Source organism: Colias philodice, chromosome 3 (assembly GCF_061535455.1).
Source record: "Colias philodice isolate Cphi_HAF_F1 chromosome 3, ilColPhil1 Martin Lab GWU primary, whole genome shotgun sequence".
Classification (NCBI taxonomy): domain Eukaryota; kingdom Metazoa; phylum Arthropoda; class Insecta; order Lepidoptera; family Pieridae; genus Colias; species Colias philodice.
In genome coordinates this window covers 5,859,168-5,879,640 of record NC_143088.1, presented here as the reverse complement: position 1 = coordinate 5,879,640, position 20,473 = coordinate 5,859,168, and the positions used below count along the sequence as shown (strand labels likewise).

At 33.2% G+C, this 20,473-nt stretch overlaps 2 protein-coding genes and 1 long non-coding RNA gene across 5 annotated transcripts in view; 2 read left to right on the top strand and 1 right to left on the bottom strand.

Moving 5' to 3' along the window:
* Cip4 (formin-binding protein 1-like Cip4) overlaps positions 1–14,641 on the top strand; it is a 51,206-nt gene extending 36,565 nt beyond the window's left edge. The window contains exons 8-15 of one of the 3 annotated variants that reach the window (XM_089714341.1): positions 2,151–2,354; positions 4,084–4,113; positions 4,823–4,921; positions 5,329–5,422; positions 5,600–5,753; positions 7,787–8,082; positions 8,423–8,604; positions 13,888–14,641. In XM_089714341.1, coding sequence (XP_089570467.1) covers positions 2,151–2,354; positions 4,084–4,113; positions 4,823–4,921; positions 5,329–5,422; positions 5,600–5,753; positions 7,787–8,082; positions 8,423–8,601 — 1,056 coding nt within the window. In that variant the 3' untranslated portion in view covers positions 8,602–8,604; positions 13,888–14,641. Of the gene's footprint in view, positions 1–2,150; positions 2,355–4,083; positions 4,114–4,822; positions 4,922–5,328; positions 5,423–5,599; positions 5,754–7,786; positions 8,083–8,422; positions 8,605–13,883 lie in introns of all 3 variants that reach the window. The other 2 variants (XM_089714340.1, XM_089714342.1) reach the window with 2 other exon arrangements.
* Positions 11,238–12,901, bottom strand: LOC149489651 (uncharacterized). Its single transcript, XR_016318315.1, has 2 exons — positions 12,763–12,901; positions 11,238–11,971 (listed from the first exon to the last, which is right to left on the bottom strand). It is a non-coding gene; the product is annotated as an uncharacterized LOC149489651 (long non-coding RNA).
* A 4,988-nt stretch (positions 14,642–19,629) lies between the features above and the next one.
* The window catches only part of LOC149489649 (nose resistant to fluoxetine protein 6-like), a 42,681-nt gene continuing 41,837 nt past the window's right edge, over positions 19,630–20,473 (top strand). Inside the window, exon 1 of the mRNA XM_089714338.1 lies at positions 19,630–19,817. The gene's annotated coding sequence lies outside the window, so the exon portion shown is untranslated. The remainder of the gene's footprint in view (positions 19,818–20,473) is intronic.

The window sequence follows — 20,473 nt, the reverse complement described above, 5'->3', positions numbered from 1 at the left end:
CTATGTACTATATACATGACAATAGCGCATAAACAATCGCTGACCCAATGCGAATGGCGCTTATTGTCACCTAAAATGAATCAATAGATGTCTTCAACTAAGTTAAGAGTGATAACCAGATATTGATTTTGAAGTGAAACTTTTTTTAGGAGCGCTGAGAATAAAATTTCAAGGTCGCGCCATGGCAATGCCGTCACGTCATGGAGTAAGGCGACGATTTTGGAACCTTTGAATCTTGCCTGAGAAGTTTCACTTCTGACACGCGTGCTCGGCACAAATACTCTTTTTTTATATAGCATATTGAACTGAGTATTTTATGATACCAGTATGATATGTAGGAAGGTTTTCCTATTTTCCATTTTGTATCACATGCTTATGAATATCTATTAATTTAAAAATTAACGTGACTTATAATATAATTCCTTATGCATCCAAATTTGCAATTTCATTATCATAAATGACCGTGAATGTTTACAATGGTTTACATAGTATGTTTGTTCGGTGCTCACATAGAATATTATTATTGCACTCCTTTTACTTTTAGAATTACTTTTCCGAATCGAGGGTATTTAAAAAATAATTTGGAAAATCCAAAAGTGCACGCCTCATAATTTTTTTTTTAATAAATATTTATTAATTATTATTTTTGTTTATTTAATAACAATTAAACCACATCGAATCAGACCCTGAAAAATGAAAGGGTTCTATTCCTGAGCATACTCAAGCGTAAGAGAAAAAAAAAGACTCGATTAGTAAAGTATTTCGGTCGCTATCGTGTTAACAAGAAAAAGGATCCGCACATACAGACACACGGACGTCCAAGACAGAACTTTTTTAAACTGTTTTTTAACTAGTTTAAATAACAAAAATGACATCAAAAATATCATGAACGTTAAAAATAGTGTTTTTTCTTAATATTATGTGTGTGTATGTATTATCTTACAAGTGCAATGTATGATACATAAAGACATTTTAAGTTTGAAAAATCAGATGTTTTGCGCGAAGTGACAGTAGTACCCACCTCAACGCTTCGCTTATGAGGCGTGCAAAAATATGCTCTCGTTAAAATTTAAACTAAATAGTTAAATACATACATTCTTGGTGCTGATGTTCATGTTTATTTAATTTTTTATTACGGTTATTACAATAAATTACATAATTATTCCAATTGCGTGTCTTATCTCTTCCAAATTAAATGAGAAATGAGTACGTGCGCATAAATAAAAAAGGTGATAAATCCAGTTGTTGCAATAATCATTATTTATTTCTTCCAAAGGAGATTGCCCAAGTTACTATGGCACTTGGTATCGCAATCAAACTTATTGTGTCAAGATGAAATATAGCTCAATTTAAAGCTTGATGTTAGTACTTTTAGAAACGATTAAAGTTTTTATGTAAATAAGCCGCAGTTCGCGACAATAAAAATAAAACAATAGTGTTATTCAACACTTTAAAAAAATAGTTTATCGAGTTTAAACTAACGATGAACGTTAAGTTTTACATTTATTACATAGGTAATATTTTAATTTACAAGACAAATGTGAAAAGTAAATCGTAATAAACATTATTTCAAAATAAATAACATCGAACAATGCGTCGAACACAATGACAGATGACGCAGGACGCTTGCAAGAGAGATAGATATATGTGTCAAAACAAAAACTTTTACTTTTATTTCTATTTATTCGGTATAATTACAACTTAATAGTGATAAATATGATCATTATAAATACAAATAGGAATTAACAATATCACAAACATGTGACACAACTAGTATTTTACCGGTTCCATACGTGGTCATACATGTTTCAAAACACAAACTTTTACTATTATTTCAATATATCCGGTATAATTAAGACTTAATAGTGATACATATGATCATTATAAATACAGATAGGAATTAACAATATCACGAATACGTGGCACAACTAAAATTTTACCGATACCACCCGTGGTCATTCTCCTTTTATTGCCACGTAATTTTTTACGTCTCCTAACACAAGTGAACTGAATTTATTCCAAATTAAATGTTATTGCCACGTAAAAGAAGCGCCTACTACCACAAATGAAAATTACTCACAGAAATTATGAGATTGTTTTAAAATCCAATAAGCAAAAGAGAATTTTAATAATTTATTTTATGATTCCAGGACACACAGCTAGTAATAGAGAGGTATAAATCCGGCTTTATGCCGCCCGACGACTACCGTTTCGAAGCGGCCACCGGTGCGGACGCTACAGACTCTGCGATACCGCATCCAACTCATAACCACCTCACAGCAGCAAGGGGGACGGTGTCAGGGAACAGGATCAAGAAGAGGGGCGGGCTACTGTCCATATTCAGTTCCAATAAGGTGAGGTTTTAATAGGGAGGAGTTTAAGAATGGAGGGTAGTTGGTTAATTTCACAGAACATATAAAAGAGGTTAGAAAGGCATTGTAGGCGGGACAGACGCGCCAAGGATATGAGCACTGCTCACATCATCATCATGCGTATGATTCGTTCCATTTTAAATCGCGTGATCGCGCGGCGCTATGATTGGCTAGATTTGAAATTGCAAATATGTGCGTAAGCGGACTTGCGTGGACTTGGCCACACCCACAGGCGACACCAGTTCTTATAGGAACGGCGAATTATTGCCATTCTAACCTCTTTTATATGTTCTGTGGTTAATTTAGGTGTCTGAGACGTTGATAAGGGGTATTTTAAGCATGTAGCTGTTAGAGGGGGGACTGATGTTAGTAATGGTTGGCAGTGTTGTGGAATGCGACAGTGCTGACGAATATTTTTTAAAGTATTAGTGGAACTCAATGATTATTATTATTACAATTTTCTTGATCAATGAAAATATTAATAATTTTCTTTTTTACAATGAATTGGACTGTGAATATAATATATTTTTGCCTGTTGTGGGTTACTAAAAATGCTTTATATTATTAAGTGGGTATTGGTGCAATGTTTATTCTTCTTAATTATATTTATAACAGTTATTTTGGGCTAAGCAAAGTATTATACAATATCTGGCTTAAGCTAAAAGTTCGCCAGGAAATCCGCTTGCCAATTGGGTCGCGTTCTGCTCTTATAGTTTTGATTTATGATTGACCTGAATGTTTACTTCAGCTGCAAAATTTATAGCCAATTTATTTTATAGAGAATTTTATACTTTCAGAAACTTAATATTTTATTTATAGATAGTTAGATAGATGCTATGTTTGTCTATTTAGATTGCATGTTTTACACATTATGATTGTATTACATCTCCCGTTTCTTTAATGTTCATTGTTCAATACTTTTGTTGTTTATTATTTGTGTATGGTATAAGTTGGAGGTACTAATATGATTTTATCTGTTATTCCCTATGATCCCTACCTAACACGGGTATATATACAACCAATTGATATAATTGGCTGACGGCGGCCGGTGTTTTCATGGAAAAAGTAAGTCGACCCGCGGTGGTGGGACGTAAGTTGTAAGCATGAGGCTTCGTCGTTTCCTAACCTTTGAACCTTTCCTATCGTCATTGTCACAAATTTGCTGGAGACATTAAGAAATAGTAAGAAAGGAGAAACCATGACTACAACTACTTCTACATGAATTTAATACTAATAGTCTTTTTCTGTTTCTAAGAAAAAGTTAATCTTAAGTCAATGCCAATTAAAGCGACTGAAGAATGTCGCTAGAATTTACGCTTCAAATAAGGTTTTTTTTGATAATTTTAAAGGCAGCCCTAATACACGAAGCAAAACTATTGACTCTAGTTTTTATTGTTTCTGATTGATCATAAGTTTAATTATATTATTTTCCTATTATAGATGTACTATAAGATATGGTACAAATGAGCTAATTAAATAATTTAAACTCGTTTCAAGTCTCCAGCTCACTAATCCTAATCACTAAAACTGTCCTGTCACCAGCGAGTCGAAATTACTAAGACAATTCATCACCTCACTTTAATGTTTTATTTGTGCTTACATCTGGACTCTAAATATGGCGATCAGTCCACATTTTCATTTCTCTTTATTTGAATTTTTGTTTAATATTATTTGTTTGCTTTTGTTTCGCTCCCGTACGTTTCGGCTACAGAAGATTATTGAGGCGTGCAACTCGATCAAGGTCAGTCGGCGTGGCAGTACAAATGTTTGATAACATTCACTTTTCACTTGATTATATTGTTATTGTTCGTAGGTATTGCACATGAGGTCACGTAGCCAATAACAAATACTTGATTTTTAATTGAAGAAGAAACTAAATTATAAATAAATATTGTTAATTACTGAAATCACTAAAATTAACTAGGTTATATTTCAAAATGTATTTCTTTTTGTGCAGTTTTTTTACGTAACTAAAATTATTTTTATTTTTCATCTTCCGGAATCCCGAATATGAAGATTGGAAAATTTTTAGTAAGCAATGTTGAAGCATATTGCTATCGTTCATTGTAATACGTAATGACATCAGTAAATATGGCTTGGTTACCATGAAACATGTAAAATTCTTCTGTAGCCATTTATGTAGCATCTATTTACTTTCATTCTGTATTTGTGTCGCTAAACCTTGCCGATTTATTTAGTTTTAAGTACTTACTTAGCCTTATTTGCTACTTATGCTACTAATGCTATTACTAATTTGGTTTCTTTAATTTTATCCATTCACAGTATCACCGCTAATAAACGAAATCTTGTCAAGTTTGATCCACAAAAAATAATTTAGATGTATGAGTTAATTTTATATATTTTATCGTGTAATTAATAAGATTTTTTGTAAGTAATAATATAATGTCATGTTTTAAATTATCTAATTGTATTTTATCAATATTTAACAGAATAACATGTCGATGGATGGAAAGGAGGATTATTCAGATTTGCCGCCGAATCAGAAGAAAAAGAAGCTTCAAGCAAAAGTATCAGAATTAACTAAACAAGTTAGTATGTTACACATAATATGATCGAAATATTTTTGAACATGTAATTTACAAGATTCAGACGATCATTTTTATTATTTTTACTGAAACAATAGCTGGTAAACTAACTTAGTCTTGAAATATAATATACTAGCTTTCCGCCGGCGGCTCCGCCCGCGGTTTCAAAGAAAAACTCGCATAGTTCCCGTTCCCGTGGAATTTCCGGGATAAAACCTATCCTATATTACTCGTGGATAATGTAGCTTTCGAATGGTGAAAGAATTTTTAAAATCGGTCCAGTAGTTTATGAGCCTATTCATTACAATCAAACAAACAAACAAACAAAGTTTTCCTCTTTATAATATTAGTGTAGATTGTGATATAAATATAAAATAACATAATAATATTTTTTTTTTTTACTTAACTAGGTTGCACAAGAACAAGCCGCTATGGAAGGTCTAATGAAAATGAAAGGAGTATATGAAACAAACCCAAGTTTAGGAAATGCTATGACAGTAGAAGGTATTGTAATATTATTTACTGGACAATAATAAAAAGAGAACTGAATTGCATATAATTTTGACTTTTCTACAAAGTTTTCCATATCTATTAAGAAATATTCTCTGAAAGGTGTTCTATAAATCTCAACGAAAATGATTGATATATTATCATATAATATGATGTATATTTGTATTTTAGTTCAACTCAATGAGTGCTGCGATAAATTAAAGAAGTTAAAAGCACAACTGAGCAAATACGAAGAGTTGCTCGCAGAAGCGAACAACCAAGTGTGCGCGCCGCCCCTACACCCCACCGCTAGAACTAACGGATCGGCGCCTAATCAGGCGACTAGGTACGGTTTTTATTTAGCATTATCAATAATGTGAAGAAAAATAAAAGAAAAGTCTGGGTGATAACATAATAGATGAGTTGCTTTCTAATGTAATACTTTCTGTTTAAATTGATATGAACGTTACTTTTGTAGCAATTTTCCTAATACATACTCAAAAATTTATATTTATAAAGCATTTTGATTGCTATAAAACTAAAATATCTACAGGTAAATTAGCTTGGAGAAATTTTTGCATATGTAGTGGTGTGTATATTACTCAGATCTTAGAGCGCGTTTCCACTATATCGTTCTGGCCTATACAAAAATGTTTCGATATCCTAACATTACTATTTAATTTTATACTTATTCCTAGCAACACTTTTGTTTTCAATAAAAACAAGTTTTTATTTGAAAGAAAATGGTTTTGACTTTATAAAAAAAAATATATCATTCAATTTTACGTCCTTGAGCAAACGACAAGGCGACTACCGTGAAACAATAAAATATCGTGTCCATAATAATTTGTTTCATAATTAATATTTGACCATAATAATTACGAAACAAAACAAATAAATAAATCGTCATTTGATAGTGGAAAGTGGAAACACGCACAAAACCAGAATAAACCAGTTTACGCTGTCCGCAGGTGCCACGTGCAGTCGTTTGGTACCGTTAGAACATAAAGCACATTTCATTCAAAAATTATAATTATTATGTACGTAGTTTAATTGATAAATTTTGTATTTGTTGATTGTTGTTATTATTTTTTATTATTGTTATAATATTTGTTGAAGTGAATTACATGTCCCGCAGCCGGAGGCCCCAAATGAAAACTCAGATGTACTTAAAAACTACATTTAATAGCTAAAATGAGACTTTTACACCCATGTCTGCACGATGCAGACCGGAGTTAAAGAATGAATTTATACAGTTTAATAATTATAAAGACGTAAGCTTGGATGCTAACTAAGGGAAATCGCATCCACATTCTATTCCCGTGCGAACGGCGTATTCAGCAGTTTTGTATGAAGGCAGGGCCATAACTAGTGTTTAATTTGTGTGTAAGTGTTGTAACTTTATATTGTTAATTCAATATGGCTCCAGTGTTAAAACATGGTCGAGGCAAGCCTTTGACTTCTCAAACTAAAGAATTAAACTTTAAATGTCGTTTCTTTTTCAGGTTAGTAAATTTTTCATTTTAGTAACATTGTTAATGTAAAAGTTATATGTATGTTAAATGTGCAAATATTAAAATAAAGTCTCATCTTTTTCAGAGGAGAAACACATATAGTTTAATTTAAAATCCCTTATATATACAGGGTTACTTGTAAAACACCGGCAACCTCGCAGGACAAGATAGCTAACATCATAAGTAACAACATTTCGACTTTTGATAATTTGTTAGATTTTATTTTCATACAAAAATAAATATTCATTTAATTTTCCGTCTGAATATTATAAACTCTACGCCTCCCAAAAATTACGTAAACAAAAAGCGAACGAGAGGGGGAAGGGGGCGTCGCGTCGTCCATCCGATAATTAATAGAACATAGACTTACAAATGTAAGGAGAGTACAATAAAAGTTTAAAAAATCATTTAAAAATAATTTATTGCGTTATGCCAAAAGTCGTAGAACAAATGTTGTTACTTATGATGTTAGCTATCTTGTCCTGCGAGGTTGCTGGTGTTTTACAAGTAACCCTGTATAAAATAAAATGTTGTTTTATTTTATTTGCTGACCATACACTACTACAAACGCAAAAATTTCTCCAAGCTAATTTACCTGTATCACATTTAAATTGTTTATAAACAATTCATTAAAGTAGTCAGCAGATTTTAAGTGTTGCGTCTTTAATCTTCATATCCTTTTTATCGGGTATTATAATTGCTACATAATACATGTGCTACATTTGTTGCTATTGTGTGCCCTGTAAATTTATCAAATGTATGTTTCATCTCAATATCTGAAATAGAACGCAGATGAAGGTCAAATTTTGTGGTATTAACGTGTTTAATCTATCGATTTATACTAAAATATCATATTTCTACACAGTATCGGTTCAAACAGCGAGTCCCTATCGCGGTCCGCGTCCGAGTCGTCCGTCAGCACGGGCGGGTGCGCGGGCACCGCGGGCACGGCCACGGTCGGCCGAGCGGCAGGTGGCTCGCCGGAGTCCGGTCTCGGCGGGGAACTCGCCGCCGCCCACCAGGACCACCACGCGGACGACCACCACGACGACCACGACCACGACCACGATCACGATCACGATCACGAGTCGGACTTTGATTACTACTACGAGCCGGATCTGCAGCCCCTCGGGTACTGCAAAGCGTTGTATGCGTTTGAAGGTTTGTACCAATTATTGATTTTATGTCCATTTATGCTCTAATTATTGATTTTTAGTTAAATTATAATGCTTTCACTGGCTGTAACATAAATATTGAATGAAACTGAGGCAACAAATGTTACCCCTCTAAGTTGGTATACATAATATATAATATAGACATTATCCTAATTGTTATAATAACCTGCATATTTCAACTTTAATGTGATAATCACGGACTATATAATTTTAATCGTAAACGTTTACAACTTTCTTTTTTTTTATATGTCTATACATTTTGCCCAATTAAATTTGACCAAACTAAAGACCAAAAGTGTCATCTACTAATCGTATACCACTCGCAGCGAACGGCACGGGCTCCACGATGCGCATGGAGTGCGGCGAGCGGCTGCTGGTGCTGGAGACGGACGCGGGCGACGGCTGGACGCGCGTGCGCCGCCACCACACGCGCGAGGAGGGCTTCGTGCCCACCACATACATCGCCACCACGCTGTACGCCGACGCGCACGCGCATGCGCACTAGCCGGTAACTACCCACCTCACACATGTACTCATGCACATATGTGACAAACTACAATACACTGTAATGTACACGCACATTAGCCGGTAACTAGCCACCTCCACATACACACATAGACACGCACACACGTAAGAAACTACAATGCATGCACCACGCTGTACCCGAACGCGCACGTGCATGCGCACTAGCCGGTAACTACCCACCTATACACGTAGACACGTAGACACGCACCCACACACGCATTCACACACACAATGACGCATCAAGGCACTCACACATGACAAGCTACAATACAATAATGCACACACACATTCGCGTACCTGCACGTGCCTATAATGAGTATACGAGCACGCCCTCACTCACGTACTCTCACGTATTTTGTTATGTGTTGACACACATAACAAAATACAGTAAAATAACACATACGAATACGAGCGCGCACGCATGTAACAACAAACGGACGTATAATATAAAAGAGCGTGTGTGAAGAGCACACGTGTCAGAAGTGGAACTTCTTTGGCAAGATTCAAAGATACCAAAATCGTCACCCTACTCCATGACGTGACGGTATTGCCATAACGCGAACTTGAAATTTTACTCTCAACGCCCTTAAAGAAGTTTCTCTACAATAACGGACATGCACACTCGCGCACTAATACTCTAGCCGCTAACTGTGCAAAAAGAAACGCACGTAATCACCTACACACTTACACAAAACACAATAACGCTAACGCTCAGTCCGGTGCTAAACTCACACACAGACATAGGCACACGCTCTTACAACCGAACGCTAAAGTGCGTCACACACGGTGAAGATACTATAATATTTTATCTTAAGATACTGTAATATTTTATATCACAGTATCTTAAGGTATCCGGTATCAGCGTTCTGACCATCATTTTTCTTATTGTCATTGCGTACTAAGACCCCTGTAGAACCGCCATCCTGTTACAAATGACCCGAAATTTTGTGGGTCATTTGTACACACATGCAAGCACGAACGCGCTGCACTATTATCACACACAAACTACCAGTGCCGTCACATACTATAACAAAGTTTCTTTACCGTGTAAGTTAAGGATAACTACATAAACCTTGACCCATAAACTAGACTAGATTTAGTAAAAGCTCATTATCACACTGTTTGTATGCGTTTCCTGAGAACATTTACTATGGTAATGTTTATTTTTTTTACACCATATGAAAGTAGAGATTTCAATGAACAAAAAGCTCCCCAAGTTTTTGAAAAAAGCTGATATTTTGACGGGTGACTTTTCGATTGAAAATTATGTTGTTTTTTTGGTATTAATTCAAAATAAGGCCAAAAAATAAATATTTTCAATCAAATAAATTACAGTGTATTTGGGACATAATAAAGTAAGTTTCCACCAAATTTCGTAGAAAATAAATAAATTTTGAAGTAGATAAAAATAAAAGACCAAAAACTTGGTTTTTTGAATTTTTCACCTAAATTTTGAGGTTATGTGAAAAAATTGTGAATACAAAAGTTGTAGAACTTTTTATTACCTACAACTTTGCCATTGAACTTTTTTCCGTAGGACTTGTAGTTTTGTCGGAAATCGAGAGAAACCATTTTTTTCTCTAAAAAGCTCCCCCCCTCCCACTTCCCGAACTCGGATTGACCGTAATTTATTTTTCCTTTTATTTTCATCATATTCCCCTCCTTTTCTAATGGGTTTCATCCGACTGCGATTTTTTTTTGTTTCAAAAATTATCTACTCTAGTCTAAACCCCATTGAAAAATAAATACATAAAACCTATTTTTTATTTTTACGTATATTACGTATATTTTTTTATTGTGATTTCTACGTAAAATAATGTTTAAAATCAATCAACATCATTTGAGCTAAATCGTAGCAAGCAAACAAACCTAGATAGTAACATTACTTTCTCTTACTCGTACGTGTTGTTTTGATTAACACCTTATTATCATAGCCTCTTGTGAATATTTGGAGGCGTACTACACAAACATGTCTTTGTGTAATGAGGTTTTTAGAATACTTCTAATATTCAACTAAGAATGAGCATTGTAATTTTATGCTCAAGTAATATTACAAAATAGAAATTTGATGAGTTTTTATTATCCATTAAATGCAATTTGATCTTATCTATCTATGAATAAATTAATGATTACACAATACGGATAATATAATAATTTCCCTAAAAGAATTACTCCAAATATGACGTTTATTTAAGGTCAAGTTGAGTCAACTTAATTACAAATTGTCCCATATAATTTCATTCACATTCATTATTCAATTTGTGGATAAAAAATGTTATTGCGTTGGTCATGGACACTTTCAGAATCTGATTATATTTTAATGTCAACTGACATTGACCTTACTCTATAATTTAATTCAATTTTGATGTCATCATCATCATCATTTTGGACTAAATATATTCTTCATTATGGATTCCATTTTTACGGGGGATTGGTTGGTTTGATTTTTTTAGTACTTACACTCTTATTTAAATACTACCTTTCCGCCCGCGGCTTCGCCCGCGTTTCAAAGAAAAACCCGCATAGTTCCCGTTCTCATGGGATTACATTCATTAATTCAAGTTACCCTCCCACTTTTATTATGTGTGCTAAATTTCATTGTAATCGGTTAAGTAGTATTTGCGTGAAACAGTAACAAACATACATACAAATACATCCATTCTCACAAACTTTCGCATTTATAATATTAGGAGAAGGATTACGAAGTACAGATACATAAATATCGTCCATTTCGTAATTGTTAAACTAGAATAAAATATGTATGTACTTCCTATTACATAATTGTCCGTATTTAAGCAAAAAGGAACCACCCAGCAAAAACGCACTTCTGAGATATTAAAGGATTTACAAAAACATTTGCAGCTCTGTCAGATGAAGTAAAATTAAAATTTATTTCATTTAAATTCATTGATAAATTACTTATTTAAGTATGTGTATATAAATTTGCTCTGAATATTCTTAAACTTTCTAGATAATTAAGAAAATGTGCATGTGGTTCCTTTTAACATTTATCCATTGATAGGTTTTCTCTTATACAAAAAGGAACCACATCCCAGGGATTTAATGATATAAATGAAACTATGTATTTATAATATCGTAATTAAAGCTTTAATTAATAAAATATATAAAATAATACTTATATAGGACGTTTATTCGACGTTATCATCAAATTGGATTTCGAAATCCACCGTGTCTAGTCCATCTATGTGGTTTTCTATTGCATCATCACTAATGAGACCGTTATAAAAACTGTGCATCTTGTGGAATGAGATGTAATATGGACTGAATATCGCTAGAAGGTGAAGAAAGCTTCTCCAGAGGCAGCGACGTATAAGGTTCTTCGTTATCTTCTGTAATAAAAAGAAAAAAAGCTTTAAATCAAAACAATAAAGCTACGTGGCTTTTATACGTAGGTATAATATGGCGACAGCAAAATATTATTAGTTCTTATAAAGCCGTGTCCCTACTAGACGACTAAGTATGTTGTATGTACATGCGCCATGTACAAAAAACTGGCTAAGTGGGAGTCGGACTCGCGCAACGAAGAGTTCCGTACCGGCAAAAAAAATCACGGCTTATTGTATGGGAGTTTCTTAAATATTTATTAAGCTATTGCATAGCTTCTATCGCGGGCCTTGAGCGCGGGGACTGAATCGAGAAATTCCGTAACGAAAAAACCTCACTCCGACGGGCTCGGAGGTGTGGCTTGAAGGCATGCTATGCAATAGCTTTACCGCGGCAGTCCCCGAGTGCCACACGTCTTTTTTTATTCTGTTTTTTAGTATTTGTTGTTACAGCGGCATCAGAAATACATCTAAACGTATTTTACCAAAATAGTAGGTAGGTACCTAGATCATCGACAGTTATTTTTAAAACAGGGTTTAGACTTTAGTAGTTTCATCTCACAATGACAGATGAATCGTAACAAAATGATCTCTTAATTCGACTCGCCGCGCCTTCGTGAACAACGACATTGTCGTTAAAATACGTAAATCCACAGAGGATTCCTCTTGTACTTACTTAATGAACTTTCAAACTTTCTTAAAATCACACCACAATCGGGAATGAATCAAAAGTGGATAAAGCGTACCTGCATCTCAGATTCAATAAGTACTTAAATGCATTAAATAAAACTACTTACCCGTTGTATCTTCATTATTATCTTCGGTGTTCGTCTCCAATGCTTTTCTTACCCATTGCTTGCTTATTTATTTATTACTAAACATTTTCACATTTAATTTTAAAGGTAATTAACAAAAACAATAGAACTTACTTCGTGGAGGAAAAAAACACCGTCACGTATTCGAACTACTTCGCTGAATGTCACCTATATTGACAGGTGTTCGACGTTTTACTTTAAAAATTGGAGTTTTGTCACAGAGTTTTGTACTTTGAGCTATTTAAGTAATGAAATACGTTGTTTAAAGATGAGAAGCATTGTAACAAGTCAAGGCATTTGGTTCCATATAGCGATGATGGGTTTCAGAATGTTTTACAATATTTATTTATGCATAATAGAACCGAATGCTTGTGGTTTTATTTTGCAATAAAAAATTACAATTAAATTATGTATTTATTTTACGCATAACCATACCACAGAAACCTGGTTCCATTTTGTGTATTAAAAATAATTGTTATTAATAGAAATATGTGTAATGTATAATGGTACCAAGTAGGTGTGGATCTGTTTTGTATAAAATGACATGATAGTAATATCGTTTATTTGTTTGAACAAAGCAGTCCCGTGGTGCTGTGGTTCGGTTTTGCTTAATATGGTATTATTCGTTGTTGCTGGTGGTTCCTTTCTGCTTTTAGTATACCTTGTTTCCAACGTAAAAATCATGTGGTTCTTGTTTGTATAAGAATTTAGACCACTTTTGGATGAGTATTCTTCAATAAAAGCAAAAAACGAAATTTGTCGAGTGGTTCCATTTTGCATAAATACGGACAATTTTACTTGAAATTCATTAGTAATCTAATTAATTCGTTTTGAATTAATTATCAAGTGAAATATAAAAAGCGGAACGACAATTCTATATGAACGTACTACACTATTTTTTATGACGCTTCCAAATTCAATTTCTCATTCTTTTTTGTCTATGGCATTCCCGATTCCAATAGAGACGGATTCTGCCAATGTCCACACGTACGTTTCAATAAAACAATTTAACAATGTTATACAAAATATATTGTCAGTATTAGGTAACAGTTGTAAACTTACTGTAAATTGATTTTTTTATTAAGATATTTTTAATGTTCCAGCCAGCCAACGCCCGATCTCCGTCGCTAGAGCAGGCGGCAGGTCGCACGCGTGACGCCGCTCCGGAACCCCAAGTGCCGCGCTTTGCGTAAACGTTCTTTGTGGCCTACATAATATAATGATATTTTTGCTATAATTTGTCGTTTTCGAGCATGCCTTATATCGCCTTAGGTCGCCGAGAAGAACGGGGAAATCATAATAACATTCCATGATCTTATTTATTGTGTATATTATTTTTTTTATTATTTTTTGTTATGTGGCGTACATATTTTTCATGTATGTTCGTGTAACGTTAGGGTGTAATTTAAAATGTAATATTTTTGTAACGCGTCATCTTCGTTGTGCCAGATGTTTATGTGTTAAGGTATTTTTCGTACTTATGGTATAGAAATAACTTTGCTTTTATGTGATTCCGCCATTGTCTATTCGAAATTATAGCAAAAATAAGTTTAATTTAATTAATTTTTCACGTGTAATATATGTAAACTTTAATGTATTTCTATTAAGAGAGTACTCATTTCACTGACGTATATGCATTAATGAGTAAATGTAACGCTGTATCCGTTATCAAATGTATTATAAATGCTAATGTTAAATGAATCTTACTTAGTTATAATGCTAGCTAAATTTCGTAACTAGCCAATGCTACTTTATGAATATTTGCCGTATGCAAGAAATATCAATGTATTTATATATAGTGAGATGATGGATGAATGAGTGCATTTGATTTTTATATAAAATAAAATATATGATGACAGAACCTCATGCGTTTCTTTTTGACCCCGATTAATGATTTCCTTGAGTATAGCTATGTTTGATTAGATTGCAGCAGATTCATAGCAGTAGAAAAATGTATGCTTGGGAATAAAATATTATGAAAATATTGTTATAATAGCAGAAAATATATGCATTATTATTGTAGGAAATTATTGTATATTTAAAACGAATTATATAATTTCGTTTAAAATGTATTGTATGACATTATTGGAAATATTGGCATATAATATCCGGCTTATGAAGGCAATACATAGGTCAAGAAAATTTAAAATTGATTTATTCATGACCTTTCTACCATAGTTTCTTAACACCACTATTTTGAAATCGTAAAAAATTACGATTATGTATACTAAATTTTGGAATCGTTATTGATTTATGTAATCGTAATAATATAACATTAAATTACAATCTGCCTATAACAATATCTAAATAGCATTGAAATTATATGCTATTACACATAATGAGTTCCAATAAAAAACAATAATTCAAGATAGCATGTAAACGTGTTTACGTTGCGCTTGCTGGCTGCTCCATTGCCCGACTGCGCCTTCCGCGTCTTGCCACGCAACGTTGCATAACAAAACCGCATAAACACTAAATATCGAACTAAACATAACTTAAACCTTGATTCAATAGATATTTAGCTAAACTATGTCCACATCGGGATATTGACCGCTCAATTTCTCTGGCTCGAAACGATTTTATTTGAAACTAAAGTCCAAACAGATTTAAGCATGTATGTCTAGAACACAGCGCGTTGTCCTATTTTAGCAATGAAGTCATAATATTTTAGACATTATTTCAGGCTCTTTATTCATAATTTTTAACAACATTCTCTTAAACGGCTTCAATTCGAAGATATTTTTGTATTTTTTTTATTATAAAACTGGATATATTTCGTATACGCTACAGAACGCCCACACTACTAAGCAAAGGGCTTTGAATTACTGGACACTAAAAGGTAGGTATGCAAGCATATTGAACGCGATTGGCAATTCCTTTGACAAAACAAGTTACACGGGAATTACACCATCCCGAGGTCGCTGGTTGCGTATATTAATAGTTTTCCTGCTTTGTGAGGGAGTGTCTCCGTATTTAAGAAGGCGACCCGCCCTCGTTTTTCTTGAATTTGTAAAAAAATAAGTAAAGTTGCAATTTCTAGTAGTTAGTAGGTAGAAGACCAGTTAAATGATAATACTCCTTTTCTTCGAAATATCATTGGTACGATACCAACAGTAAATATCTACATAAATACTTATTTATGGGTCTTTAATTTACAACTTTACTATTATATTAAAATTACTGAAAATATAGATTATAGAGACTGAGCGTTCGCATAATATAATATTGTCTATGTGTACTTAGGCCGTAAAACCGGCTACATTCTTCTGAACATTTTAGTAGGAACATAAGAAGGCTGAAGGCAGGTAATAGTCAGCTTGCCCTTGAGGAACCTAAAATAGATAAAAGTTCAAAATTTTTCCTATTTTGAATTCGATTTGTCTTACGAGTAACTAGTTACGTTTACAGCCTTTGCAGAAGAAAACAAAAATATCTTCGCAACATAAAATTTTGTTTCTAATAATATATCTATCAAACGATGTCAATACAAAATTAGCTGACGTAACAATGGTGGGAATATACGAGAGACAATGCCCAAAAGTAAGGTGGTAGTAGTTATAAAGTCATCTCGTAAGCAAGTACCTACGTGCTGTAATTATCTATTGTTAAGTAAGCAATTTACGCTTCGCACGATGAGTGGGCAATTATACGAAAAGTAACTATCGGAAGGAACAGTAATTAATTACCCATAAGTGGGAAAGCGTGTAACTACGGTCTTACATTAAAATGCTCCCAGTGTCGCAGACTTTGACCTTTAAACTTTATTGATAGTAAGCCTATGTTACAACTTTGCCATTTGATAATGGAAAAGTTGCAATTAGGTTATATCTATGACATGCGTCTGTGGAACTTTTAAAAGCTACTTAGTCAAGTTATCTATAGCTTTCTAATGAAATATGACTACATGAAACGACGGTAACAGTGCTTGGCAAAAAACTATGAGGAACATTAGTTACATACATGATGCATTCAATGTTTTATTACTTGATTGAAATAAACATAGACTTCTGATTTAATTTGTTTGAATGATTAGTTAGTTAAAGTCAATGTTTGTTTGAGAATATAGTTTGTGATACAAACACCGATTTCAAATTACTGTCTCCTAGATTTAATTTGCTAGACAAAAATAATATATTAAGACGGAATAATTTCTTTCTATTTATTATTTCAAAATGTAAATCATATTACCTCATCAACTTAAGTAGGTACCTATATGACGTCTTCTTTTAGTAGGCTATAGATATTCTATTAAGCTGTCTGTTCTAGCTTCCTCTTACTAACGCAGAACTAATCTCTTATTAAGCCAAATTGTCGGTTAATATACACTTCAAATAATTAACACTAATAAAAATAATTATCTGTAATAAGTTACTCAAGCATAAGTGGATACATACATTGTATCATAATATTAGCCCTTGTCCATCATGCGATAAGTTGGAAAATCCAAACTTATCTATAGATACTATAATATTCTATTGATATTTCATATATTTATGTATGTCTTAACTTCTACCCGTAAAGCATAATCAATAATCATCCTAGTTACAGCTGCTGAGGATTGAAGCAGGCGCTAGCATTCCAAATTGTGTTTATATTTAATTAAATCATGTTAGTATTAACGATCTGACTCGCGCTAGGAAAATAGAGCTTTTAATGAGAATTAGATAGGTAGGTTATTTAAGAATGTTAAATTGGAATAATTTGAATTTAAAACTTTTTAAATTACCTACTAGGTTACGGCAACCTGGGTATAATATGCAAATTAAATATATTTACTTTTAACGTTATATTAAATTAGTAGCTAAATGACTCTTACTAAAATGCTAGCAAATATAAATTGAGATGAGTAAATAAGCTTTCTGATGTAATGAAAATCGTAGAAGCATCCCTAATTAAAATACTCCGCTATGAATCTAGTAAATTAGTTCATAATATTAAAACCCGTGGTTTATTAATAACGAACAACGAACTCATTTCAGTGACTTAACCTGACGTGTTTGTTTAACTTATGCAATCATTTGTAGTAATTACTAATTATACATTTAAATAATTGTTGCATCGTGCAGGCAGTACAATATTGCGTTACCTTCTGTGTTACAGAATTCACATCAAGGACTTTCTGTCGCCGTTTATCTTTATAACATGTAAATGCTTGTTGTTGGTTCACTGCGAGACATTTCAAAATAGTGTCATTGTATTTAATCTACTTTTAATAATGACACTGTTTCGGTCAGATTGTTGAAAAATTCATTTGTGGAGATTGGACATGATCAAATATATTTTTGTAACTCAAATAGGTATCTACAGCTCTTAAACATTATTTACCTACTAGAAGAAAGCTTAATTATTTCAGTATGCTGTATGACATAGCATAATATTTAAATGTCAGCTAGTAGGTAGGTAACCTAAGTAGCAATTAAAATAGGGTAAAATCATTTGAGCTTGTTCGAGTAGAATTTGAAAATTTGCAATTCAATGGTTATTTTCTCGTTAATTAGGCACCATTACGCGTTCGGATTGTACGTTTATATTTAACAGTCAGCATATTTCGAAGATTTTATGCCTTTCCGGTATTGTTATCGCTCAAAATGTGCTGTTATGTATTAGGTGTGCCACATAAATTGTCGTCTCTAATATTCGACACCAATTAGCTTAATGCTAAGTTTAAATTTAGACGAATGATGAAATGAAAGTGTATTAACGGCCTGGTAATAAAATTAAATAACAGCTGCCTAATGAAATTCTCCCGGTGAAATAATGAGCGGCGGTGAAGGTGAAGTGATAAGGTGAATGGGAACATGACACAGTTTTTGTAAATTTGGTTTTGTGACGTTCAATATACGTGCCCAGCGCTTCGAAGGCAATAAGGGCGTATAATTTGTCACACCCCACGCGTCCCTCAGCACATCTTTGTGTGATTCTATTTGTTAATCCGTAAAGGAAACGCTGGGAATGTTATTAAATTGATGATTAAATGCGTGCGAATTACTCGGATGGGCGAACTGTTTGTAAGGTAGAGACCCAAGAGATGTAACATAAGTTTAGATTGCATAGGTCCATGTTTTAATCACAGCACATATAGGTATACTTCTGTTTTAATTTGTTTCCTGAACACAAACAGGTGCCTCTCAGATACGAAAGTACATTGAAAAATTGGATTTCAATTATCAGCCTCGGGCATAACTCGTCCACATGTTCAGGAATTCACCTGCTTGAAATACATATATCTATACGATATGAAATGTATGACAATCGTGATTTTGTTCAAGAGTCTGGGTATAAGTACGAATGTATTATGCAAAACATTTCCTTAATTAATTAATTTTATGCAAAATTTATTATTCATCAGACCAAAGGCTTATTATAATAATATTGTATAGCTGTAATGAGATAAAGTAGAAAGAAATGTTAGAACGAAATATTACCAATAGTTACACAATTATTTCAACTCTTTAAATTACATAATTAGGTATAATTCGTTTAATATACCTTCTTTCTTACATGGTATATATTATATTTTGTAAAAAAAAAGATTTCCCACGAAGCAATAAAAATTGGTGACTTTTACTTTTGAGTAGGTACTTACCAGCAATATTAAAGTGAGTATCAGATATCACATAACGTCTTACGCAAATTGATAAATTAATGAATGTCGGTACACTAAATAAATGACAGTGAGTTCAATTCATGTCTAACGTTCGTTTGTAGTGAGTACTCTGTACTACGAAACCGCTCAAGATGGGTAAGGCTTGCGCAAATCCGTTGTTGTCATAATAGGTGGCAAATGTTAGGGCAACGCAGAGTAAATGAAATTAATTTGATGTAGCATACTTTCATACCGGTTCGCAGGTGGTGGTGGCTGGTGGTAGCCGCAGTGGCCGCACGACCGTCGACTCCGGCGCAACTCTGTGCCAGCTGGTAACAGCATTCCGCGTATATTTTATGTTTACATCGCAAACGTAACGTTTTCCTAATAAGAGCTCGTTTAGGAGGAAGTGTTTTCCGCGTGCATTGAACTCTTTGACAAAATTATTAAGGTTCGTATGATAATTTTTATTAAAGATATTAATATAAAAATGTACTGAGAAAAAAATTGTATAAAAGCTTTTAATTTCAATAAGCTGAAGAGCTTATAATGAAACAAGACACCGAGTTATCGGAAAAGCTTTGAAGCGTTTTTATAATACAGATAAGAATTAATCCCATTAATCTTCTAAAGTATAAAAGACAAATTGGTTTTCCTTAAGCCTTAGTGCTACCTTTTACAGAGTTTTAAAAATGGTAAAAAAGTTATTTAGTAAATTGGCAGATAATATTATCAATTTTTATAAAATTCTTTAGGGCTCTAAATTAAATTTTCGCTTTTCAAAATTTTCAAGCCTGTATAAATAACGTGTTTTCACGTAGTTCAGTATTTTTCGCTAAATTACAACATTAATCTGAAAATAATTGTTTGTCTAATACACTAAAACAATTACAACTAATGAAGCGAAACGTTATTACAATGATTTTAATTGGTCCATAAATTGGTATAATCTTGGCATTTATAATGAAAAATGTTTATCTGAAAATTTTCAATATCCATTTACTAAGTAACTCTCTCACTACCAATAAAAACTAAATGTCACGTACAAGTTTTAACGATAAGTAGGTTGAAGTTAGAAAAAACATTGTCATCATTACTTAGAATTCT